Here is a 27188-nt window from a genome sequence, read left to right as displayed (position 1 = left end):
TTGTAAAGAACGTAAAAATCGTGGTGGTCGACAGAAACAACACGCGTCGATACCATCATCTGTCATCGACCAAAACAGCAGAGATCGACAACTCAATATTCACTTCAACCATTAAGGGAGCGTTCACATATTACGTCATCAGCTAGGGGGGAGGGGGGTCTACCAAATGTTGACATGTGTTGACATGGGGGAGGGGGGGGGGTCAGACCCAAGATGATGTCATCAAAACATAGTCAAATCAAGCCTATTTCAAAGTTTGTTCCTTTCAAAACAGCTAAAGATAAATTGCTATGATGAGTATTGCCCATCTCTCAAGAAACAAGATGGGAAAGGGGTATCACTTCTCAAAAGGCGAACTTGCCCTAAATGTTCATTGTATCACTCCTCGATCACAGCAATGAAAGACCATTCACGAAAATGCAGCATACAAGAAGAACAGCAAATGGGAGAAAGTGATGACGATGAAGATGAAATTGATGATACTATTTATAGTACATTGCCAGAGTCCAAGGCAGAAACATTTTTGAATCAATTAATTTGTGTGTTGGAAATTGAAACAGAAATTCATTCCACTAAAAGACTAATATGCTATAAAATAAATTTGCCTCCTATACTATTTTAAATTACACTTTCTGAAATTTTTTTAATAGCACCTGCACCAAGTAGCCTAATTTTAAATAATGTTTGTTAGATTTATCTTTGCAAATTTAAATTTATGTCCCCATTGTATCGTAAAACATAAATTATCAACAGTTTCTGAAATTAATAAAATGTCTGAATGTGTTTTATCAAACGTTGATAATCAATGTTTATGGTTTGAAAAATGAATAATAAATATTGTGAAATTTAAGTTATCTTTTAGTTTTTATTAAATTAGATGACGTCATCATCTGTTGGGGGAGGGGGGGGGGGGTCAGGTCAATGATGACAAGTGATGACTTGGGGGAGGGGGGGGGGGGGGTCTAAAAAGGGCAAATTTTTGATGACGTAATATGTGAACGCTCCCTAACAGTCTCGTCCAATGTACACTGCGCTATTGATATCATTGTGGTATACGTTTTATACATGTAACTTTTGTATATTTATTTGTAACATGTATTGAGCATCATTCAGTGATGAAAATGTGCGATATAAATGCCATATATTATTATTATTATTATTATTATTATTATTGTTTTCCCGCTATTCCAACATATTATAAGACCTTAAATACCCATAATTGTCCCCATTGGACAAGGCACTGGCTGATACCCCTTAACCTCCACTGACCTCAGACAGGTATCTAACACTAACCAGGGAAGGCAATGGATCCTTGAGAGTGCCATCCACTTCTTTTGCCGTGTTTGATATGAGTTAAATGCTGATTCCATGCAGTGTATAAACATGTGTTCTGATTGGTCGGTAACAAATCAATCTCATTGGGAGAAAAAAAAACGTTTTTTATCGGTTTAAAAGTAAAGATGACAATGGTCGATATCCAGCACAGTACCAACTTCCGATTATTGTTATAACAATGTTGCTAAACAGGGTTTTTACTAAAATGTATTTCGCTATTTTGGTTTTTTTCTTACTAATAACATATTGCAAAACAATCGGGACCAGAGGTCAATGTCGCTATCCAGGTGTTGTCATTATTCAGGGGTGTCGTTATCCAGAGGTTGCACTGTAGTTGTGTCCAATATTAAGATGATTTTTTTCCATTTTCCAGCAGGTTACTAGCAACAATCTTTTTAAAGACTTTTGATGAAAAAGGTCAGGTTAGATATTTCATCAGTTCCTCATGATATGGTTGTGGATTAATATCCTTTAGCAGTGTTGACATATTTGATCCATTACCTTCAAACTGAAGTGTGTTGGGATGATTAATAGCTTGAAACTGAATTTTTAGCCAAAATCTCAGACCTTGGTTGAGTTCATGGTTTATAGAAAAGAATAATTGCAGTATTTCATATTTTTGATTAGTTTAAATTTACTTTGACTATTTAGCATCTGGTTCATTCGGACATAATTCCATTTTGAGATGAAAGATCACATATTTGAATTATTATTATTATTTTTTAATATACTTGTAAAACTTATCACAACAAGCCTTTTATTGACCATTGCCAAAAGTGCTGGTACAATGTGATCTGCATAAAATTTTATCAGCCAAGAAGAAATTTTGTAAAGGTACATGATTTTTTAAAAATTGGGCCTATTTCTTTTTATCTTCATTTAACCCTATTTTGACTTTGCTTCAAACATCCTGACGACTCGCAGCACTCTTTAATTTTATGAACAATTAAATGAATTCAGGATAACAAAGCTTGCTATCATCCAGATGCATATACATGTATGACAAATCATTGAAACTGATAATGCGTCTGATGAGTTTCATGTCTAAATCATCAAGCACAAGCCCAAGATTTGTTACTTAGTCATAGCTACTTTCAAAGACTAATAATTCTCTGACATATAGACTAAATAGATTGATATCTAGAATAATAAAATAGTTTCTGTGGATTGGTTCATTTTTTTATTTTTCTTTAATGAGATTTTTTCAGTATTATCTGCCAATTTAACACATTAGAGGTGAAGTTCGAATTTACTTCACCCCTATGTGGTATCGTATTCGAGTTACTTTATGGGGAGATGTATCAGGTTATATTAAAATTGAGCATAGACTATATAGAAAGAGTTAAATCATTAAAATCAAACCACAACCAATCCAAGTTTAATTAACTGATTGACTGATATAAATATAAGAATAAGAACTATTTGTCATGCTTGGTGTCTATCTCCAGAACCCATTATTTGCCACGGTTCCCCCAACATTCAAATTCTACAGGATGGCTGGACTGCAGTGACTTTAGATGGCAGTAGATCGGCCCAGTTTGAGCACACAATACTAATCACTGAAGATGGCGTGGAAATACTCACCAAGTAGATTGGATCTTGTGATGAAATGATATTTAATTATAAAGAACAGATCAGATATATTATATACACTACACCTTGAATAAATAAAATGTTATATATTTAAATATGCGTGTTTATTTATTCCCTTTAATTTTGACTGATGATTTGTGAGTATGGTATCTAAAGTTAAGATGATCTTTTAAATGGAGTCTTTAAAAATGGGAACATTTACACAGCGCATTTTTATGGGTTTACCATGCTGGTCATAGTAGTAGTGATGGTAGAGATGGTGGTGTGGTGGTAGTGGCAGTAGTAGTGGTGGTGGCAGGGGTGATGATGTGGTGGTGGATGTAGTAGTAGTTGTGGTAGGGATGATGTGGTGTTATTTGTAGTAGTAGTAGTGGTGCTAGGGATGATGGTGTGGTGGTGGTTGTAGTAGGAGTGGTGGTAGGATATTATTCTTTATTTAAAAAAAAAAGAAGAAAAGAGAAATAGAAAGAAAGGCAAAGGGAAAGAGGGGCAAAAAGAGAGAGAGAGAGAGAGAGAGAGAGAGAGAGAGAGAGAGAGAGAGAGAGAGAGAGAGAGAGAGAGAGAGAGAGAGAGAGAGAGAGAGAGTTTAACAATGCTTCTATTGTTCACCCAGCAGGCCATTATGGGCCATATTTCCATTTCATACAGTATAGATTGCCTCTTGGGCATCCTTTTTGTACTAACACTCCTAAAATATATGTCATTGCTTATACTTCTTATACTTATAGCCAAGTACCTACTCATTCCTAGTCGAGTGGGGTAATAAGTGTAAAGTGCCTTACCCAAGGAAATAATGCAAAGGTGAGAATTTTAAACATTTACCGTCAACCATCTAACCTCTGATCATGCTTAACATTGCTTGCCTTTTGTGACAAGACGGGACATAGAACTGCTGAACTACTGACGTCATATAGACATAATTGTGGGTGTGGGAGTCATTATTCAGGGCTGAGAATCTTCCGCCTAAAAGCGGATTTCCGCTTAAATTGTAGTTTATCTCCACCCATCCCCATCACATTCCTCCTTTTTCAATTTTTTTTTTTGGATAAATAAACAGTGATTATCCGGGATTTTGAGAATTTCTCAAGCTTTCCGCTGAATTTGCCGTGTCAAACATTTTCCTCAAAACCACAAAATCACCATTATGTCCTATGTCATATTTTGACACCTATGCTCAGTCTCGTGAAATTTGGTGACGGTTCCGTTTTCATGACGTCGGGCCAGACAGAATGGCACCAGATGTCACAATTGACACAGAAGACCAGTGGTGTTCTTTGATTAGTTAGTTGATGATTGAAGGGGAAGAGAGGGACAAATGGGTCTAGATTTTCTCTCTGTTGTAGGCAACTATTGTCTTTTTAATCTCTCTCTCTCTCTCTCTCTCTCTCTCTCCTCTCTCTCTCTCTCTCCTCTCTTCTCTCTCTCTCTCTCTCTCTTTTTTTTTTTTTTTCCCTCTTTCCCTTTGCCTTTCTTTCTATTTCTCTTTCTTCTTTTTAAAAATAAAGAATAATATCCCTACCACCACTCCTACTACAACAACCACCACACCATCATCCCTAGCACCACTACTACTACAAATAACACCACATCATCCTTACCACAACTACTACTACAACCACCACCACATCATCATCCCTACCACCACCACTACTACTGCCACTACCACCACACCATCATCTCTACCACCACTACTACTATGACCACCACCACACCATCATCCCTACAACCACCACCACATCATCATCCCTACTACAACTACCAAATGCTGTAATTACGCTTTCAACGTTTGAAATTCCACCGAGTCGTGTCAGAAATTTGGGATCGCATCTCAGTAAATTTTAGTGAAATTCAAGTTTATAGGTTATGGTCGCATGGATGGGTCATGATCTTCACGATGAAAAATTTCCTCCTTTTTTGTGACCAGTCATTCTCACCCCTGAATGATATTGATATGTCATTTTTTATGTCTCATACAGTGTGGATTCAACTCGATTTTAGATGGGCCTCCCCGTCAGCTGCAGAATCAATGAAAGTTAACCGGTATTGGCAGTGTTGTGTACAAAGCCTAGATGCTGAGTCCTTTGGTGATGCAATTGACTCACATTACCTCAATCTGGTGTGAATAAGCACTATAACGAGAGTGCTTTTATTAAGATTGAGAGTGCTTATATAAAAGTATGCCTACCCTTGCGACTTGTTCTGGAGGAATTGAAAGTTTGGTTCCACATGGCTAGTTGGGGAAGTAAATGATAAAGTGGAGTGCAAATAATGAAAATAATTTATATACCTGATCCCGCGGTTTTTTTTGCACAGCTTGCGGCCGCGAAATTAGGGAAAATTTTCCGATTTGCATTGCAACCGCAAAATCTGCAAGTTTTGCAAATTTTTGACGAATTCTTTCATTGTTAAATTTTTTTTTTTAAAATTCGGATATGACCTTTTATTTAGGTTGAATAAAAGGTTAGACGTCTATATCCTAATTTTTTACTTCTTTATTATAGCAATGTCATTGACAGCAATTTTTAAATTGTAAGTTTGATTTCCCAACTTTGTGTCTATTTCCAAATCAGCATAATTAATGGCAAAATTTGCCATTTTTTGTCCCATAATTTTGAGTTTGAAATTGTGTAATTCCACGGGAATATTTTATTACACGAGTTGCATGTTGTTAGGTGTGATACAACATATTTAGAAACCGGCAAAATTTTTGCAAAATTTACTTATTTTATTCTGCAAAATTTTGAAATATTTTATGCAAAAAACCGCGGGGTCTGATATACAAGTCACGAGGGATCATGGTGTACTCTATCCAGTATAATTTAATATTAGGTGATACTGACTGTACCCGTACCACATGTATGCAGAGGACACCCAGTTGCATAAGACTTCCGTCCCAGCAAATATCTAATCTGCTCTCTAAGAAACTGAAGACATATATGCTGTTGCCACCGTTGCTAAATCAAGAAATGGATGAACAATCACAAACCTACATGAATAAACGGGAGTTATCTTGTGCAGCACAGATCAGAGACTATTCACATCTCCTCCCCCTCAATCGGCAATGAGATGATCTCGGTCAGTCGCAAAAAGGCCAAAAACCTTGATATATTGGACAGCTCTCTTTCAATGAAAGATCACATAAATGAAGTCAACAAAAAACAAAACAAACAAAATTAGATACTAATTGCACACACGCGCGCGCACACACACACACACACTCACACGCGTGCGCACACACACATAACACCCATAACAAAACCAAACCTCCACAAGAAGGGGAAAAACACGAAATAAGGGAAATACATTTTTAAAAAAACAATTTGAAAAAAAAAATCAAAAGTCCCCAAACAAAACAAAACAATCCACAAGCCACACACACAACACAAAAAGCAAGCAAGCAAACAAACAAAAAAAAAAAAAACCCCCAAAAAACCCACAACAAAATCCAAAATACCAAAACAAAACAAAGAATTCGTATTAAAAGTATGGAACCATTTGCAGAGCGTAAACAAACACAGCTGACTGCTAGTTGTACTCGATTTAGCATTACTTAATTTTTGTGTAGTCGGATACATGCTTACGTTATGACATTTCTCATGGGGGAATTGGTCTGGCTTTAATGATTAGATCAAAAAACAAAAAAACTTATTCTTTTTGAAATATATACGACACATTTGAAACGATTTTTGTTTATCCCATGAAAAAAACAAGCTGTTCGCACACTAGCATTTCGATCTAAATCGATAAAGTCACAACAAATCGATACTTGATTAATTAGTGGAAGACTAAAAAGTTGATGGTTGACCAAGTACACCGACACTCCCAATCGTGATATCTTTCAAGGTTTCGTCATCACTTTATAGTTATTCCTGTGTTGAAAGACAACACTGATGAGTTAATGTTAAATTTATAAACAATGCAATGACTTCATTCCTTATTGATCGAAATTCTCCAATTAGGACGGCTGGTGAGTCATCTGGTACAGGTCTTCACCACAGGTCAAGGCACTCCACGGAATCTGAAAGTGGTTCACCTCATCACTCCACTAATAGTCAACAGAGACAGCCCCAGACTTTTTATGAAACTGTCAAAGACAAGCCATTCGCTAAACATGAAAATCCCAAAGATATCAAAGGTATTTTAAAGTTGGGTATGCACCCTTTGCTCTGGGGGGAGGGGTTCTTAAGAAAGTGGCCCTAGGTGTGTGACACTCACAATCATGCTCAGCAATTGTCTTGCCACAATGGATTTTTTTTTGTTTGGAGGGTTTTGGGGTTGCAAAACTTTTATTATGTCTACCAAAATAGGGGAGTTCAATTGGTTAAGAAATAGGAAATAAATGAATGAAAAGTAAATAGGGTGTTCGGAGCTGATTTTCTCTCTCTCTCTCCTTCTCTCTCTCTCTCTCTCTCTCTCTCTCTCTCTCTCTCTCTCTCTCTCTCTCTCTCTCTCCATCTCTCTCTCTCTCTCTCTCTCCTCCTTATATATATATAAACACTCGAGCACGGACATCTCGAACAAGTCGGGACCAGGCCTATTTGTTCGATATTTCTGTGTTTTCGAGTTTTCCATGTTGAGTATTTTACATGGGATATGAGGAAGGTAATAGTGGGTGGTCTTACCTACCTATACCTGGATACCTCTGTATAGAGCTTTTAGACTTGGTGTAGTCTCCTTCGCTCCTCCTCATCTATTAATGATTGGACCAATTTTTATAATTGAACTTGTTTCCTAGGGTGTTGCTTATCTCCAACTCTGCTTTGAATTTATTCAAATTTTTTGCTGATACTGTGGTTTCTTGTAGTTTATTCCAGTTATTTACAATTCTAGATGAAAAAAAGTTCCTTCTTTCATTTGTTTTAAAACGTTCTTTTTTCAGTTTCTTGCTGTTTCCTCGTGTCTGAATGTTCTTGTTTGGTTTAAGGAATCCTGCCTCTACCCTGTCTATTCCCTTTACTATTTTATATGTTTGGATCATATCTCCCCTTCTTCTCCTGTAATCTAAGGTCGGGAGATTTAATTCTTTCAATCTCTCACAGTATGTTTTGTCTTTCAGGTGTGTGATAAGTTTTGTTGCTCTCCTTTGCACTCTTTCCAAACTGTCTTTGTCTCCCTCAAACTTCGGATACCGTATGCAGTTAGCATATTCCAGCTTTGATCTAACCATAGTCTTGTAGATGGTAGTCATGTGTTTTGTTTTCAGATTCTTGAAATTTCTTTTCACTATTCCGAGTGTTTTACTAGCCTTAGATTGAACATCTTTAATTTGCTTCTTGAAGTTTAGCTTCCTATCAATAAATACTCCTAGGTCTTTTTCCCCATTGGATTTCTGCAGGGGTTTTTCTTTCATTATATAGTTTGCTTCTCTGTTGTTTTTTCCTAGGTGAAGAACTGCACATTTATCTACATTGAACTCCATCTGCCATATTTCGGACCATTCTTCAAGCTTTTTCAAATCTTGTTGTAAGGTGTTTCTTTCTTCTTCTGTATTAGCTACTCCATAGAGCTTAGTATCATCGGCAAAGATTTTACATTTAGATGATAGATTGTCTGGCAAGTCATTGATATAAATCAGGAAGAGAACTGGTCCCAGTACACTTCCTTGTGGAACTCCACTTGTTACCAGTCTCTCTGTTGATGCTGTTCCATTCACTATCACTTTTTGTCTTCTATCTTTGAGGAAATCTCGGACCCATTTGACTGTCTGATCATTAATTTGATACTGTTCCAATTTCCTGATTAGGCGCCAGTGTGGAACTTTGTCAAATGCCTTTCTGAAGTCGAGGTATATGACATCTAAATTGTTGCCTAATTCCAGGTCTCTCGTCCAGTCATCCATTGTTTCAAGTAGGTTTGTTACTGTAGACCTTCCCGCCATGAAACCATGTTGATCTTTGCTGAATAGTTTGTTCTTGGTCATATGATCAACCATTTCTTCTCTAATCAGCTGTTCCATGAGCTTGCAGACGACAGATGTCAGGCTCACTGGTCTGTAGTTTTCTGGATTTTTTCTGTCTCCCTTCTTGAATATGGCTGTGACGTTAGCTTCTTTCCATTCCCTTGGTAGTCTTCCTTCTTTCATCGACTGGTTAAATATCTTGGTTAGGGGTTCTACTAGCTGCTCTGCTAAGTTTTTTAGGATGTAAGGATGAAGTTTGTCAGGTCCAGGTGATTTACTCTCCTTTAGGTTTTGTAGTCTCTTCATTACTCTCTCTTCAGTAATCGGCCATTGTGTAGTATCTATATTACTTGTTTTAGCAATATCTGGCAAGTTTTTCTGGTTCTCCCACTGTAAAGACACTTGCAAAGAAGAGATTTAGCACCTCTGCCTTGTCTTCATCTTCAGATGCCCAAGTGCCATCTTCTTTTTTATGTCACAGGTTCCCTGTCTTGTCTTCATTTTACTGTTTACATAACTCCAGAATACTTTAGGATTTTCTTTCGTTTCCTCTGCTATCTTGTTCTCATACTTTTGATGCGCTTGTCGGACTATTTTAGTAGTTGCGTTTCTCACTCTTTTGTATTTGTCCCAATCCTCTTCCTTTTTGCTTCTAGAGTATCTTCTATTTACTGCCTTCTTCTTCCGTAATGCCTCTCTCACTTCCTGCGTCATCCAAGGTTGATTTCTTCTCCCAACCCGGTTCCCTCTGCTTTTCGGATGTTTTTCTCGAAGCATTGGTTAAGTACTCTGGTAAATCTACTCCAGTTGTTTCCTACGGTGTCCTCGATTAGTATTTCCTCCCATTTGATATGCCCCAGTTCCTCTTTCATACTCTCTAGATCAGCCTTCCTATATCTGAGTGTCAGTTTTTCATCTACAGTCTCTGATGTCGCCCTCAGTTTTAGGAATATGGTCGCATGGTCGCTTTTTCCCAGTGGGTGGCTCAGTCTTAGGTCGATTATGTCATTTTCTTCCTCCATCAATATCAAGTCCAATACGTTGGGCTTTTGGTTTTTTCTCTGTCTCGTGGGTTCTTTTATTATCTGTTGTAGGTAGCAATCTTCAATGGTTTCTATGAAACTTTCCTCCAGGCTTCCCTCTTTTGGTTCGTCCATCCCTTTCCACTCCAGTTCCGGCATGTTGAAGTCTCCCATAATAATTATCTCTGAATGCTTTTTTTGTGATGCTCTCCTTATCATCTCCAACATTCTCTCATTATTTTCTCCTGTGCTATTTGGGCTCCGATAAATCACTCCTACTAGTATCTGACTTTGTCCAGTTACTCCAATCGAGCACCAAGCGCTCTCCCTAAAGTCGTGATCTGTGAGTTCCTCTATGGGGTTAACCTTGAGGTTCTCTCTCACCAATAAGTATACTCCTCTGCCGGAAGTTTCAAAATCTCTGCTAGCTATTATAGTGTATCCCTCAATACCTAACTCTGCTATGGTTGGGTGTGTTGTTGCATTCTTTGGCTTAGCTTCTTGATAAAAGTCATATTATAAAATGATAACTCTCCGTTATTGTGAACTCTGTTAAGAGTCGATAGTGAGACAATTCAAGTTCCTTTTCTCTGCCATCTTTTACAAAATTATGAAGAGAGTTTTCACTGGTGTTGTATTTAGTGCGTCTTGTCTTGTTCAAGTTCAATTACAGAAATGGAATGACAATTCCCACTGCGTGTGCTTGATAAAAAAGACAAAGCCAGCATATCGCATTGTGGATTACACACTCAGCACGCTACGTCATTACCTACGAATCCGGTACCTAAAATCAATACTATCACTATCACTCCTCACTTAACACCATCTTACCCATAGCAGGCTAAAGAGAGAGGGAGGGCATTTGTCTCGCCCCACCTTCCCCACCCCTAATTGTTTGTATCATTTTAATACGTACAGTTACTGCCTAAGGCAATCACTGCCGAGTCCCCCATCCCTGCGGTACTGTTCATTTATTTGCGATGGTATTGGCACCATAGATTAAGTACCATTAAGTGAAGAAATGATGGAGTCATGGGTGGTGTGCTGGTGCTGGTCAAACATGCTTCGCAATTCCCTCTCAGTTCAGCATGCTCACACACACAAACACATAATATATGCCACACACACACACACGTGTAACACGTTAACTGGCACTTAGTGCTACGGGAAGAGCGATGGTATCTTTCATTTCTGTTCAACACAAAAAATTCGCAAAAAATAAAAAAAAATTCAACGGACCGCAAGGGAAAGTCCAGTATGTTCAGGATTTCCATGTTGGCCCCGGAAAGTGTTTGAGATTTCCGTGTTGCCAATACTAGCAAAATAGAGGGATTAAAACGGGGAATTGTACAGAGTTTGAGATTTCCGTGATTTCGAGATTTGCGTGTTCGAGATTTCCGTGCTTGAGTGTATATATATATATATATATATATATATATATATATATATATATATATATATATATATATATGTATTAATACCGGATAGGGAGACTTTTGGTACCCCTATTAGTTCATTTTACAGTACTTTACCAATAGGGAGACCAAAATCCGGTCCCCCTATTGATTTGACCTCTAGCACATTCACTTTTCTATTTTTAGTTTAAAGTTGTCAACCCAACCGTCAAGGATATATAATTGTAAATCATAGTATTGAAGTTATTTGTTAAACACCACAGTAAGAAGAGTTATGCCTAAATTTTCACGTTGGTCAATAAGGTGACCGCCTGAAAAAAGTACAATAGGGGTACCAGTGTTTTCATCGATATATTTCAATAGTGAGGCAATATATCTTTCCGAAATTTTCTCTAAAATTCTAGAGCATTATATGGATTTTTATAGTAATGAAAACCTAATATAAAATTGTGTGAAAGTTGATGAACTGAGGAATGAACAAGATATACGAATTATAATCTATTTTTAGAAACAGATTTATCGAATCTTGGTCCGGATTCTTATCTTGGTGACAAGAGACAAGCAAACATAGTAACTCTTTTTTTCGTGAAACGTATGTTTAGTCAATTTCGCGCATAAAGAGGCACTCGGCACTCACTCACTCCGCAAGTCAGTAGTAGGTGGTTATCAGTTATCAGCTTTAATTCTTAGTCAAACGCTTCATCAAACCCATTATTGAGTAGCATGTTGATGCCTGATGCCAGTTGAAGCCATCTCGACGTCGTGAAATGGAGCATCTTCTGTCATAGCAGTAGAATCGTCAGATGCCGCATTTAAATCCTCCATTCCAGGCGTTGCTGTTGCCATATCGATCTTCGAAATGATTTGGTCTAGACGTCAAGTTGACCCGTTCTATGTCTGAAGAGATTTTAAAGTGCAATACCTAACATTATATCTTGATCTACAAAAGAGTCTTTTTAAATGAACCGCTGTGTTTCTATATTTTTCAAGAACCAATGATTATCTGATAACCACTGACAACTGACTTGCGGAGAGAGTGGCCGACGGACGTCCTCTCTATAGCCGCAAGTATTTTTTCGTCACTTGCTGAGTTCCAAACTAGACGTCTATGGCATCGTGGGGTAAATTGATGCTGGAGGCATCATTGAAGAGACACCGAGATAATTTAAATGGTAAGTTATTGGCCATTCTTATTACATCACTGTTGATTTAAGATTTTCAATAGGGTAGACATCACAATCACACACACACCGATTGATGATTGTCACTTGTCAGTCAGTCATTTGGAAGTGGAGTCAGATAATTCGGGAACTTCTGTAGACTGTAGATTCACACTAGTGAGTAAGATCTGTCGTTTACTACTACTACTACTACTACTACCACTACTACTTTTAGTTTTAGCTTTATCCAACTCAACACTTCTCGTGTTTATTTATTTTGGCAAAACTAGAATGGATTTTTGAAAAGAATATAAAATAATTTAAACTTAAACCTGTCTTTGCATCTTGCTTTATGCATACAGTATGCCATATCACAGCCATCACAAAATCATAGTTTAATGTTGAGAATATGCTATTTCTTTTGTAACTTCAGATCAGAGAGATTTGAGCTTTAAAAATCCTGAAAAATGTCTTGCTGTCAATCCAGACAACCCTTTTGATGTGATCTATGATGTTAATGGTAAGAATGTAATTTGATGAGGAAATGAATAACATTTAGGTACACATAGTTTGCTTTTTTTTTTTTTTTTTTTGAGTCATGATGTGTAATACTATTACAGTCCACTCCGGATAATTGCAACTCGTTTAATCGCAACTTTCGGTTAATCACAATATTTCCTAAGCAATGGAAATAATTCTATATAAAAGTCACTGGTTAATTGCAACAAACTTCGGTTTTTTAAAAAGTGGTAAATTCAAGAAATCAAACAGTATATCATGATTAAATTTCATCATGGATGAAATCGTGACAGGTTGAAGAATCGAGAGTGAGCAGGATTTAATGCTACAGTAGTGTGTCACCACTCTGTTAGAGTCGAAAGAGGGCGGGGCTCTGCAGTATGGGTTTGTGACGTCATCGGTGGCCATTAAATAGAAGAGGGGTGGGGCTGGTCATAATCTTGACAACAGGTTATAAATGACAGTTATAAAGAGAGACTGAGCGATATCCTTTGTTTTAGGATTAACAACTGTGCATTGTGACCAACGAGTTTGGTGAGAGCTTATTGTCTCTCATTAAGGCTAATCTCTTTAACTCTGACAAATGTTGAATTGTTGAGAAAAAAGATTGAAACTTCTTCCAATCTGAATAAGATATCGGCTTGCTTCATAGCTGCTTTTGGTTGACAAATCTACACGGGGCTGCCATATGGTTTTTGTTTCAATCAAATTGCTCTGTATGTGGTGGACTAAAGATATTATTTACTGGTTTGAGTTGACAATAAATGTGTAAAATGTTGAAATAGTGGACAGGAAACTGAATTTCGGTTAATCCCAACATTTTCGATGATCCCAAGGTATTGCGATTATCCTAAGTGGACTGTACCTGAATCTTGAACGAAAAACTATCATATGGATATGATTATAGACAGATTGGTTTCTGGAATTATATTTCCGTCCTCCCTTGCCAACTCTGACGTTCTTGAAATTTAAAAGAAAATAGCCAGAAGGTTTCGGACTTAATTTTCTTTTTTTTTCCAAAGGACAATAGTCATAAGGTAAATAATTTTTAAAAAATCCTTTTACAGCACAAGATGGCATGATTTTTTGTTTAAGAGTTTAGAGAAAAACTTGCACATGATAGTCTTCAGCTTTTTTTTGTTGTTTTTATTTTCTATATAGACTCCAACTCAGAGCCTGAAAGTGATGCAGAACAAAGTTCCATATCACATGATTCATTTGTGGTAAGTATGTACATTAAAATAAAATCATAACATTTGTATAGCGTTTATCCACAGTTGGCACCATGCTCAAAATGCTTCACATCACATATTTTGTGGTGGACAAAACACATTTGCCACAAAAGATGAGACCTGCAGTCTGTTAGGCGCAATACAATATTTCAGGACAAGGACAACACTGTTTTACACCAGTGAGATCTCCTAGTTTTTTGTTGTTAAAAATTTTTCTTTGCAGTGGACTTCGCCAACAATAACACTATTTTAAACCTTCCTCGTTATATTTTGAAGTGATATTCATTGATGAGCCATTCACATTTGAAGTCGTTTGTTTTTTTATTTGACAAAATGTGAAAATGATGCGTTTCCAGGAAAAATTAAAATAGCTTCTGTTGGGATTATACTTTTGATCTCGCATTTTGTCCAAATTCTCTTGCATCGTAATGTTTATCAACTTTTTTTGTTAACTATATTGCAGTTGCAAGGTTAGGAAGTTCATATTGTTGCAATGACAACCGTTTATATGTCCAGAATCGTAGTGATATAAAAAATTGTTTTGTAGTTGTTGGTCCTGGTGTAGGATTTAAAGAGTTGGTTAAAAACGGTTTACTGAAACCCTGGTTGGTGTATCTATATTTATCCAAGCACAGTTGAACATATTAAATACTTAGACAATATGTCTGCCTTTCTCAACTCTTTTTTATTATACTTGCATTATTAACCAGCTAATTGTTTAGTTGGATTATTAAACAATGGCTCTTCATGTTTATTGTCAACATGAATAAATTGATTGATCTGTCATCTTTTCCACAAAATATACAGGGTCCCGATTTTGTTGCTGACTCCGAGTCTGATTCCTCTACGTACTCTGTGAGGTACCCAATGCTGAGTACATCATTGTCTTTGGAACCTAGTGCTCATTCCCCAACTCAGTCAGAGCCTCATCCACAACTATCACAGACTGAACCTCGTTGCCAGTCTGGGACCCAGGTTCAACCCGAATGCTATACACTTGCAAACCAACGTGTTACGTGCAATGGTGAGTCATTTTTTTGTCATTCTTCTCCTTTGATATTTGTGGGATCAATTTTAATTTACCCATTCCTTTTAAAAGAAAACTTCCACCCCCTCCATGGTGCTGCATTTGTGTTATTGCATTTTTTTTCTGTTTTGGCAGTGCTGCGTCGCAAAATACGCTACCATTTACATAACAAGCACAAATCCAAATTTGATAGGGTGGACATCTTAGAATCTGAAACCCCAATGTGTGAGTGATATCAGTGAAACCAGCCATAAAAATGTTCATGTTTATTTTATTGGGGTTTTTTTTTGTCTGTAATAGACTTAAATTGCTTGTATTGTAAGTGTTAAAATGGTTTTTTTGTTACAACCCATCTATATATTAAAACTGTTTCTTTGTATTTCTATGATGCTTAAGGCTTTTTTTCACAGACCAGCTGGAAACTTAACGAGAATCAGAGTAGATAACATTTTTATTAATCTTGCAACCTAAACAGTATATGATGATTGGGAGCATTTAAAGAAAAGCACATTTTCTTTTTAATTTGTCGGTACTAAAATTATACTTTGATAATGCCTGCTGTGCTACAAACCCTTTTGACTTCCAGGTTCAATATTTTTCTTTATTCTAAAATTCTTGGGTTTCCTTTCAATGACAACTGAGATCATTAAAATTCAGCTCACAACATGATGTGTGTAGATTTGATGAAAACATATGTTCGAGTTGAGAAGCAGTGTTCACGAACTTGCTGATCGTTTTTACTAGCATTTATTTTCCTAACTTACCTGTATCAATTAACAAAGGCAAGACTCAAATATTTTCTATCTGAACAGTGTGTTTGTTATTGAAATATTTCCGGCATATACATGTCATATTTCATTCCCACAAAATATAAATCAGGATTAAGTTGTCTGGGCATCAGCATCGTTCAGGCAGTTGGGGGGAAGTCTTTAAGGAATTAATGAAGCCGATGCTCAACCGGTCTGGAGGACGTTTGATTGATGTCGGCTGTTTGTTCTGCCAGCCGGTGATGTTTTCTCACTCCCTCAATGACAAAGAAAGTCATTGTTATGACTATGAACTATAGTCTATTATTACTTTTGTTACTATATTAATTGTTACTTATAGCCGCTACTGTTATTATTATTATTATTATTATTATTATTATTATTATTATTATTATTATTATTATTATTATTATTATTATTATTATTATTATTATTATTATTATTATTATGATATTGCCTTCATTGCATTCTATTACTATTATTGATATAATTAATTTCTGATTGTTGTAAATAATTTATGTGAATTGAATTTTGTCGATTGGCCAAGGGCCTACAATAAACTTAAATGAAATGTTAGTCTTTGGATAGGACTTGGGTCTATTCTTGATTGCTTTTCCGCCTGGGTCGAGTGAAGCATTTGGAGTAAATTTTGTTGCTCAACGTAAAAAACATGACGCTTACCATTCCGCTGATACTGATACCTCCAAGGGGTGGTTGGGGAAAAACCTAAAATTCTTTTGACATTCTGTCTGATTTTTCGCTGAAACAACAAAGGACAATCTATGTATTCAGATGAGACTTCAATGTGTTACTATTCCGATTTATGTTCATATTTTGATTATAATGAAGAGGGAACCCTGAACCCAGTGAAGTGGGTGGATTGATCTATTTATTTCTATTTCAAAACAAAAATATGGCGTCTTTTCACTGGATTTGTTATGTGGCAGAGGTCTCCACAAATCTAACATACCTCTTCCAAAGGAATAGATGGTAGAAAAGTATATAACAAGAAGGAATTATGACAGTTACTTGTCCAGGCCTTAAATATTTGGAATGCTATTCCTCTCTATCGCTGTCATGTAGCTGATGTGCATATGATCTGTCTATTGATTTATTTTCATAGTTCATAGCATGATGTGCTTTATTTTCTTCTTTTTTTTCCAGAGAAATACAAAAAGCCAAGGAGACCCTGTCCATACTGTGGACAGTTGCAAACAAAACTCTCAAGGCATTTGATGAGGAAACACAAAGATGAGACAGAAGTTACAGAGGCCATGAAACAGCCTGTAAAGGAAAGGGATAGAACAATGGATTATCTCAAGAAAAAGGGCATTTTTTATTCAAACACTAGAAACAATTCAATAGTTATGCGTGAGAGAGCACAAGGGTCACATGAAGTTGTTATGTGTGCTGGCTGTAAGGGTTTTACTCTGGACGAAGGGTTTATGAACACAAAAAGAAATGTAGTACTGAGCATGCTCTGTGTACTGGGGTTGTAAAATTTTATCCCGTGGCTCCCAATGCAAGTAAAGAAATAAAGGAGAATATTCTTGACAAATTTCGGAATGATGAAGTGGGAAATTTGTGTCGATCAGACAAAGCTATAGTATTGTTAGGAACAAAATTGTGGAGTAAAAGTTCAAAGAAGGAGAGAAAAGTTATAATGAGTGATTTACGCATCTTAGGAAATTTGATTTTAAAAACTAGGAAGAGAACGAATCAACCTTCTTTCTCTGGAAGGACGTGGTGAAGCGTTGTAACTTTAATGAAATATCGCAAACCATTTCTGAAATGACTTTGAAAGAGGATGGGACATTGAAAGCAGGCTTGAAGCTTTCAATTGGATTTATATTGAAAAAGTTAATTAATTTCTTAAAAGGGGAATATATAATGCAAAACAAAATGGAAGAATCCGCAGAGATAGATTTGTTCAAAGCTGTCCTGGATTATAATTGGGATAGTATTTTTTTTACAGCCAGAGTTCAATGTGAAGCAAAGAGAACAAATTTGAGAAAACCCAAAGAGATGCCATTAGAGAATGATATAAAGAAGCTACGGCAATTTATTACTGAAGAGATGGTCCGTATTTGTGAGGATGATTATCAATTATTTGATTCACATATGTTTGTTAGGCTTCGCAATGTCATCGTAGCTAGGCTTACAATGTTTAATGCGAGGAGAGGCGGAGAACCCGCAAGGATGTTGTTAAAAGACTGGAATGATGCAGATTCAGGTGTATGGGTTGATCCCCAGCTTGTACAACATGTCACTGATCCTCTGGAAAAAGCGTTACTTGAGAAGTATAAGCTGGCCTATCAGTCTGGAAAGGGAAGCAAGATGTTGGTCCCTGTGTTGATACCCAATGACACAATTCAGCCTTTAAGGAAACTTGCACAGGAGCGTAAAGCTGTTGATATTTCAGACAACCCATTTCTTTTTCCAAATACAGGAATATCCAAAGATCATGTAAGTGGTTACATTGCCATCAAATATGTCACTTCCTTAGTAAAGGATTTAGAGAAACCCCAGTTGTTAATAGCTGATAAATTCAGGCACCGAGCTTCGACATTATTTGCCTTACTTGATGTCCCACAACACGAGAGAGATGTCTTCTATCGACATATGGGACACAGTGAATCAATCAATCAAAACATTTATCAGTGTCCACTTGCAATACGAGAAATAACAGAAGTTGGTCATTTTTTGGGTCAAATTGATAACTCAGCATCGGTCACTGGGAAGGAAATTGTAACATTGAAACAAATGACTCTGTAGTGAATAGAGACTCAAATGCAAATTTTGGAACATCCATAGTAACAGCTGCAAATCAAGAAGAAATATTTGATGGTGAAGCAGGAGTGCCAAATCAGCTTACGTGTTCTTCAAAACAAACTGAACCCAAGAGGAATTCAAGCAAAAATCGGAGATACATGTCATGGTCAGATGAGGATACAGATAGAGTCAAGTCATATTTTAAAAACTTTGTCGAAGATGTTTCAGCACATGGTTCAAGGGGATCATTACCTAGAAAGTCTGAAATTATTCTGTTCTTAAAACACCACAGGGTATTTTCACAAAAAGGAATCCCTGAAGGTACACTAATTAGTTTGGTGAAGACAAGATTTTTAATGAAAGAAATAAATATAGAAGGGAAAGAGCGTTTCAATCGGTGTAATGACAATCATGAATTTGATTTGTATTACATTCATTGTATTGTATAGTGTTATTGACATATTTTGGGGGTTTACAAAAACGTTTTATCTTTATATAGTACAATCTGTTCATCATTGCAATATCCTTTTTTATATTATATGAACATTCATTTGCTCAGCTTGAGAGACAAATGCTTTGTAGAACCATAGCTGCCAACCGTTCTGTTAAAAACGGATTTGTTCCGTATTTGACTTCCTGAGTCCGTAAGTGCTTATTTTTAGTTCAAAATCCGTATTTTGTAATTTTTGACTAATTTGTGGTAAAAAAGCCATGTGAGCCTAATGAATTATTATTATTGATCCATTATTATTACTATTACTACTACTACTATTGTTGTTATTATTATTATCATTATTATTGGTGTCCAGTGAGAGCATAATCTCCATTTGTGTAGCTCTTTAATTTGAATTATGCCTCTAACATAAATGATTTTCAACAATTAAAAAAGTTCCATTCGTTTATATGACGCCTGTATTTTACTCAAACCTTTCATAATGTATTGGAGATTTGCATAGGATATGGATGTTAGCCTCGATATACTTTGAATATTCTAAGACAGTATTGATACTTTCACTATTTGTTACAAATATTATTTTAATTAAGAATAAAATTAAATCCACCTTTTTGATTGGAAGGTATTCAATAAGAAAATCAATTGCTTATATTGATTAAAGATGACAATGATTATTTCCCTTTATTAATTTATGAAATATATAAATTTAATCCCTTTAAAAACATCTTCATCTGATTTTAATTTTTTTTTTTTCAAGCAAGCTTTTGTAACGGTTTAGGTTCAAGAAAAATAAGTATACTCCATTTTTAGGTGTGTTTATCTTGTCAAAGTAAAGAAGTAGGAATTCTCTAATATTTAGAGGTGCATTTTACTATAACTACTATTATAGTATACTACTTAAAGACCATTATGTTGCATGAAAGAAAACATATATGCAATCGTCTACTTTTTATCTGAACTCACCTAATTTTTACCCCAAAACGCCCTCTCAAGTGATGTACCAGGTTGGTAGTTATGCATTTCTAACCATCTTAAGTTATTTCATTTATTTTACAATCGTGCTTCTTGTGTATTGGTCCTTATCAAAGTTGAGGCAGTTGAATTCTTTCTTTATATTGTCCGTTCTGAATTTTGATCTCATTGTGGAAAGCTCCCATAGCGGGCAGGGAGGTACACACTGTGTCTTCTATCCCCTTATATCTGTTTTCCAACATGCTTTCAGTCTTTGTCTTGGAATGAGATTACTTGTTTTTTTCCTGGCCCTCGCCGGAGTCCTAGCTGGGAGGGAAGCAGTCAAATGCATATTTATTGTTTTGGGAGATGATATTTTTTTCCTTGTAAATCATCTCTCTGTTATGTATTATTACTATATTTGTTATTTTTTAATGTATAATGTAAGCATTTGAGTGTGTTCCTCTTTGTTGGATTTTGTTCTTGTGTCCGGATAAGACTTATAGGTGATCTCAAACTTAGTACATTGGTGATACGCTCTTGGAATCTACATCTGATCCCTATTTGTTCCCAGTTCCCCTATGTCTTACTTTCTCTTGGATGCTTCAACTGTAATTCTAGAACTTTTTACTATCCAATTTTCTTCCTTTTTACTGGCGCTGATATAACCTAAATGTGTTGCAAGCGCCGTAAAACCCTTAAAAACAAAACAACAATCATTGTGGAAAGTGTCATTTTAACGATTCAAATGTGCTGGTACTAAACCCGATAATTGAGCAACATTTGGACTAGCCTCTGTCATCTCAAACTTGTTAGTGTTAGTAATAGTAATTAAAAAGGCTGACTTTTATATGTTGCGATTCGATGAAGGGGGGGGGGGGGGGGGGGGGGGGGCATCGGGGGGGGGGGGCTATGTGAACATCGCCCTCATCGGCGCAAAATGAGCGTTTCCTTAATTTATTTTGAAAAGTTGGCAGCTATTAGAACTATTGAAAAATCAGATATGGCAATTAAAAAGTCTTTCTACTCCAAACTTAATGCCAATGTAGCTTTATGTTCAGTCTTTTCTAGTACCTAATCGTAAATTTCACTATTCTTTAGATTTTTAAGAGTTCAATTTTAGAGTAAACTGTCAAGAAAAGACACTGTATTTAATTCATTTTTATCCTCATCCTTATCAGAATATAATAATTAATAATGAAAAAAAATCAGCACGAAGCTTAGAACGGCATAAAGTGCTTAAGAATTATTTTTTTTGCATTAAACTTTATTCAAACGATTTTCAACACTTTTGCTTCACAGTTTATGCTTTTTAACAAATGCAATTAAGCAACTTACCAGCAACAACATATTGGTTTGTTATCATTTGAGGGTTTTATCAGTAAAACTGTTTCTATCCTTTTATGTTGCACTGTACACATAGCAAACTTCATGCTTTTATTTGGTGACCAAAGACTTATGTGATACAGTGGATGAATGTTTGTGATGGCTTTTGGAACTGAAATAAACCTGCAATATGATTTGTAGACTTCTATCGTTATGTATCATTTTTCGGTCAAATGTAAATGTAATTTTACACGAGCTTGATGTATCATAAAACCCACAATGAGCTCAACGTGCAGCTGGTAGTAGATTTATATGGACACGAACAACGTTGTTACAATTCAGTAACGTACTCCAATTAACACAAGTGAGACTGTAAATGAGACTTTTACAATGACTCTGCATCGCCACAAATATGGATTCGAACCCTGGCAACTCGGGCGTCAGACGAACTGTCTACCACGAAACCAAAGCAAGCATTGTGCAAGTTAAAGTGAATGAGATGTTGATTGAAGCCGTTCATTGTGTCCATCAGATCTGCTGTCCTATCCATCCAACTCCATTCACTCACTGGGTGGGGTTCCCGACTTCCCATAATGGGCAGGGACGTACTCGTTGCGTCTTCTATCCCCCTATGTCTGTTTTCCAACTTGTTTTCTGTCTTTGTCTCGGGATGGGATGGGATTACTTGGTTTTGTCCAGGACCTGGCTGGGAGGGAAACAGTCAAATGTATAGTTCGAGTTTTGGGAGATTATATTTTTCCCTTGTAAATCATCTGTCTGTTATGCTCTTTATTGTTTTGTTTACATATTATTTATGCTTTGTAAACATTTGAGTGTATCCCTCTTTGTTGGGACCTGTGCTTGTGTCTGAATGAGACGTTTAGGTGATCTCAAACTAAGTACTTTGATAGTGGGCTCTTGGAATCTACTGTTTCCTATTTGAAACAAATCCCCTTTGCCTTACTTTTTCTTGGGTGCTCTAATTGTAGTTCCAGAACTTTTTACTATCCCATTTTCTTCCTTTTTACTGGCGCTGATATGACCTTAATGTGTTGCAAGCGCCGTAAAACCCTTAAAAACAAAACAAAACAAACCAAGTCCATTCAGTGGTATACAACAACAACAAATAAACTCCTCTGCCTGGTCCCTTCTATCTCTGATCTTAACCTGGGTCGTCAGGTTTCTAAAGGGGTCGGGGACTGCAAAAACAATGGCGCACGGAGCAACTGGGAATATTTTTTGCCGTGTTTGAGTCCCAGGTTATTTCCCTGAGCGCCCCTTCTGAGGGATGGACCTTCCCAGGAGTTAGTAAATGCGTTGCTCGGCCACTTCACTCTACGCACACTGGGATAAGCTTCGACACTATGGCCATGAAGCTCTTAATCTTAAGGACTTACTTTATTTTAGACAATTTGGTGGTAGCTCACTTGAAAATGCACTCTTAGGTATACACATATATAAACATATACTGGGCTCCCTAAAAGGGTTTTTTAATGTGGTCTCCCTAAAAACATGTTTTTACCAAATGTCTCCTTAAAGCTACAGAAACACTTAGTAAAACATTAGGGGGACCGAGTAATTTTCTATATACCATTGTGATCATCAAGCATCAGAATTGTGTTCATAAATCATTGTAGGGAATCAAACTATACTCATTTGAACAAAGATTGAACAGTTTAATCAATTTGAACAAGACATATGCTTGGTCCTCCAATTGGTGCATTTCACAGTGGTCACCTTAATAGTGGATTGATACTTATATATATATATATATATATATATATATATATATATATATATATATATATATATATATATATACGAGGGCTCTTTCATAATTAACCGAAAAATGCCTGTAAAATCCGCGTTTTTTATGCTATCAACAAAATTCTTGCACGTGTTCATACCTTGACTCGTCCTTCATTTCTCTACGTAACAGTCAAGTCTGTCGACACGTTTCTGCCAACGCCGCACCATGGAATAGATACCCTCTCGGAAGAAATTTCCGTCAAGGTTTTGTAGCCATTTCCGCACATGGTCAACAAGCTCTTCATCAACATCAAAGCGCTTTCCTGCCGGCTCACGTTTCAGTGGCCCAAAGAGGTGATAATCAGATGGTGCGAGGTCTGGACTGTGTGGTGGTGTGGCAAAATCTCCCATCCATATTTCTCTAGCCAACCTTGCATCACTCGTGCTGTGTGAGGTGTAGCGTTGTCGTGTTGCAAAATGGCCCCGTTGGTCAACTGCCCTGGGCGCTTTCTGCGAATGGCCTCCCTAAGCTTGTCAAGAGTTTGGCAGTACCTTGCAGCATTGATTGTTTCTCCAGGTTGTAAGGTTTCGAACAGAATAACACCACGACTGTCCCAGAAAACAGTTCCCATTATTTTCTTTGCTGACCGCATGACTTTGAATTTCTTCGCGACAGGTGAGGATGGATGTTTCCATGTCATCGAATCTTGCTTTGTTTCTGGGGTGCAATGGTGCAACCAAGTCTCATCACCGGTGACTATGCTGTCAAGAAAAGTCACATCGTACCCTAGAAAGTCTCCGCCGGCATTGGCAGTATGCCCGTGAACCCTGCGTGAGCTCTTGCTTCTTCTCAAAAGTTCCCTGCAGATGTCCAATCTTTGTTCTTTATGATTGTCTGTCAATTGCTTAGGAACCCATCTTGCGCTGACTTTTCTGTAGCCAAGTTCATCAAATACAATTCTATGGGCAGAAGTTTCCGAAATTTCAAGACTGCTTGCGATTTCATGAAGTTTCAACCTCCTGTCTTGACGAATAAGATCATCAACTCGCTTCACATTGTCTTCTGACGTCGCAGTTATCGAACGCCCTTTCCCTTCCCTGTCTGTCAAGTCGGAATGGCCGGCTTCAAACAAATTACACCAGTGATAGACTTTTGTACGGCTTATAACATGCTCATCATATACACTCTGAAGTTCTTTATGAATTTCGGTAGGATTCAGACTTTTGGCGTTCAAAAAACGTATGACAGCTCTGATTTCCTCCTTTGACCAAGTTTCAAGGTGGGCCGCCATCTTTAAAATCGTCTAGAAATTCATTGTGCAAAATGATGCACTTCATAATTTCTGGGAATATCCGTAAGGAAATAAGAAATATCATGTCGTTTACAGCATTAAAAAATCTCCACTGGTTGCTGAGCAATGGGCATTTTTCGGTTATTTCTGAAAGAGCCCTCGTATATATATATATATTAGACCTGTAAATTCTCAGTCAATTAACTGAAATCAGTCAATTCGTCAAATTCAAATATTTTAATAAAAGAAAAGAAAGAAATGAAGAAAGAAAGAATTTATGAATCGTAGCTGAATGACCATTAAGTAATTAGGAATGTTCCACAGCACTACGCATAGCTCATGGGCCGTTTATATTAAGATAGATATATTGCCAAGGCTAGGGGACACTTTTTAGAATTGCCGTGTCTGAACACATCCCAGCCTTCATGAAATTATTTTTTCACTTTCCAAACCTGTCGTGATCCCAGTGGTAGCCAATTTTAACTGAGCCGCTGAGCAATAAATTTCACTGTTTTGTTTAAGCCAAAATTGACCACATTTACCTGGAAGGAAGTAAAAGTATGAAAAAAGTATAATGTGAAAGATGTAGACACCTTCAAATAAAAAATTAGGGTTTGCTACAGTACATCTCAATTGCCTCACATTGTAAACAAACTGGTTGACCGTTTCTAGTTTCTTCACTGATTGGATACTGATAAGGAACAATGGTAAGTAGCCTAATTAATTCCTGCGCATATTAGTTTTCTGCCACTGTTTTGCTCAAGCGAGTTTACTATTCATTTCGATTCTTTGGATTTTTCCGCTATGACGAATTATGAAGACTTTCAGTCAATTTTTATAGAGCTCATTTACAGGTCTAATATATATATAATACAAGTTTTGAGCAGAGTAACAGAGGATTTCTTTTTTCAATGGAAGCTTTTTATTATGGAGGAAAAGAGATGTGATTTGTCTTTCTCTCTTTGAAATAAAACTTGACACGCGCTCAAACCTGATTTTTCATGAAGAAAGTACTAATTTTTTCACCCAGTAGCTAAAATATTAAATTTGACTTTTCAATTTGTTTACTAATGTGCAGTACTTTTATATCTGAATTGAACTCAATGATGTTTTAATTATATAGTTGTATATCTTTGTATTTTATCCTTAACTTGAACCTTAGTCCTTCCATTCCTTGATGTATATAGGGTTGTCATGAGAATCCTTGTATGTCTATCTTGCACAATAACTTCAGCGTCTTGGATGTTAATTTTAAGACTGCTCTGATCTCTTTTCTACCAATATTCCCCATGAGAAATTTACTCTTCCTTTTGTTTTGTTTTTTCTTTCCCAGCTTACAGTCTAACACTCTTTCTAGGAATTTATTACTTTTCATTCTCATTACATGACCAGGCCATCTTAATACTTTTGTTGATGTTGACTGATATTTTTATTTCAGATTATTATACTGATTTTCGCCTTTTTTACTCATTCCAAATCTGTAACTAATTGTTATGAGAAATCTTTGGTGGAAATAATACTAATACTAATGATGATGATGATGATGATGATGATGATGATGATGATGATGATGATGATGATGATGATGATGATAATGATACGAGGGTAAGTCAAAAAGTAATGGGACAAATGTCCTACTGAGTCCATTTCTTTTTCATGTGATGTCATATTTGGCTCAATTGAACTTACTCATATACTTTTAATTCTGTCAAATTTTGACAAAGTTATGGTAGTTCAAAATGGTTGCCCCCCACGAATGTCTGTCAGCGACAGGAAGTTGTCATTGGATTTCTTGTTTTCATAGAAGAAACCCAGAGTAGCATATTAAAACTTTATAAAACTCAGGCATTTTGTAGAGGCAGTGTTTTTAGGTGGGTTGAAAGTGATCTCATCATTTAGAAGAAAAGGAGATGCAATCCAACACTTAACCTGAAACCCCCTTAGCCATGTCTTTATCTGACAAATCTTTTGATGGTCGCCTTCCAAGCAGTGTCAACTCAGTGAATCAGATAAAGACAGAAGCATTGATCAGATCTGATAGAAGAACTTCTCTTGATGAGATAGCAGTTACAAATTGACTGAAAGCAAGAATATGTCAAGTTAAGACCGGATTTGGAGATGGAACGAGTACTGTTTCTTCATGAAAATGTCCTTCCGCACACAAGTGTCAGGTAAAGGGAGGTTATCGATAGACAACACTGTCTCACCCTTCGTATTTACCAGACTTGACACATTCAGGCTTTCTTCTTTTTGGTCCTCTGAAAGAGGCAATGAGGGGACATTGCTTTGACGATGATGAAGAAGCTAAGACAGTCGTGAAAAATTGGCTGATATATAGTTCAGTCAACTCAGTTTTACGAGGATGGAATACATGGCCTTACAAAAGGTGGACTGTGGCTATTGAGAGAGGTGGAGACTAAGTTGAGAAGTAGCATTCTACTTGGCTAATGCCAAGCTTTTATTTGAGGTATGATGCTTGGTATTGATTCAATTTGTTTTAAAGTAATAAGCAGAGTCCCATTACTTTTTGACTCGCCCTCGTAATAATAATAATAATAATAATAATAATAATAATAATAATAATAATAATAATAATAATAATAATAATAATAATAATAATAATAATAATAATAATAATAATAATAATAATAATAATAATAATGATAATAGTAATA

At 36.5% G+C, this 27188-nt stretch overlaps 3 protein-coding genes across 3 annotated transcripts in view; all 3 read left to right on the top strand.

Annotated features, from left to right (window-relative positions):
* Positions 1 to 2926, top strand: part of LOC144963919 (uncharacterized) — a 12721-nt gene extending 9795 nt beyond the window's left edge. Inside the window, exon 5 of the mRNA XM_078897864.1 lies at positions 2784 to 2926. Within this exon, the coding sequence (XP_078753990.1) occupies positions 2784 to 2926 (143 nt within the window). The remainder of the gene's footprint in view (positions 1 to 2783) is intronic.
* Positions 2927 to 6679: 3753 nt separating this feature from the next.
* Positions 6680 to 27188, top strand: part of LOC144964660 (uncharacterized) — a 35874-nt gene continuing 15365 nt past the window's right edge. The window contains exon 1 of the mRNA XM_078899154.1: positions 6680 to 7063. Within this exon, the coding sequence (XP_078755280.1) occupies positions 6850 to 7063 (214 nt within the window). The 5' untranslated portion in view covers positions 6680 to 6849. The remainder of the gene's footprint in view (positions 7064 to 27188) is intronic.
* Positions 11864 to 26591, top strand: LOC144966644 (uncharacterized). Its single transcript, XM_078903403.1, has 5 exons — positions 11864 to 12436; positions 12858 to 12944; positions 14105 to 14166; positions 14983 to 15199; positions 26458 to 26591. Exons 1-5 carry the CDS (start codon positions 12373 to 12375, stop codon positions 26589 to 26591), a joined length of 564 nt encoding a protein of 187 aa, XP_078759529.1. The 5' UTR covers positions 11864 to 12372.

This window comes from Berghia stephanieae, chromosome 2, assembly GCF_034508935.2.
Source record: "Berghia stephanieae isolate SIO BIC M18660-M18661 chromosome 2, UCSD_Bste_1.3, whole genome shotgun sequence".
In the NCBI taxonomy this organism is placed as follows: domain Eukaryota; kingdom Metazoa; phylum Mollusca; class Gastropoda; order Nudibranchia; family Aeolidiidae; genus Berghia; species Berghia stephanieae.
This window is presented reverse-complemented; position numbering and strand designations above follow the sequence as displayed.

Bases quoted from the DNA above. Each gene is read 5' to 3' on its own strand.
- LOC144966644 (XM_078903403.1), top strand. From the start codon at position 12,373: ATGGCATCGTGGGGTAAATTGATGCTGGAGGCATCATTGAAGAGACAC. The intron at 12,945-14,104 runs GTAAGAATGTAA...TTTTCTATATAG, and splicing joins TGTGATCTATGATGTTAATG to ACTCCAACTCAGAGCCTGAA. The intron at 15,200-26,457 runs GTGAGTCATTTT...AAACCCCCTTAG, and splicing joins CCAACGTGTTACGTGCAATG to CCATGTCTTTATCTGACAAA.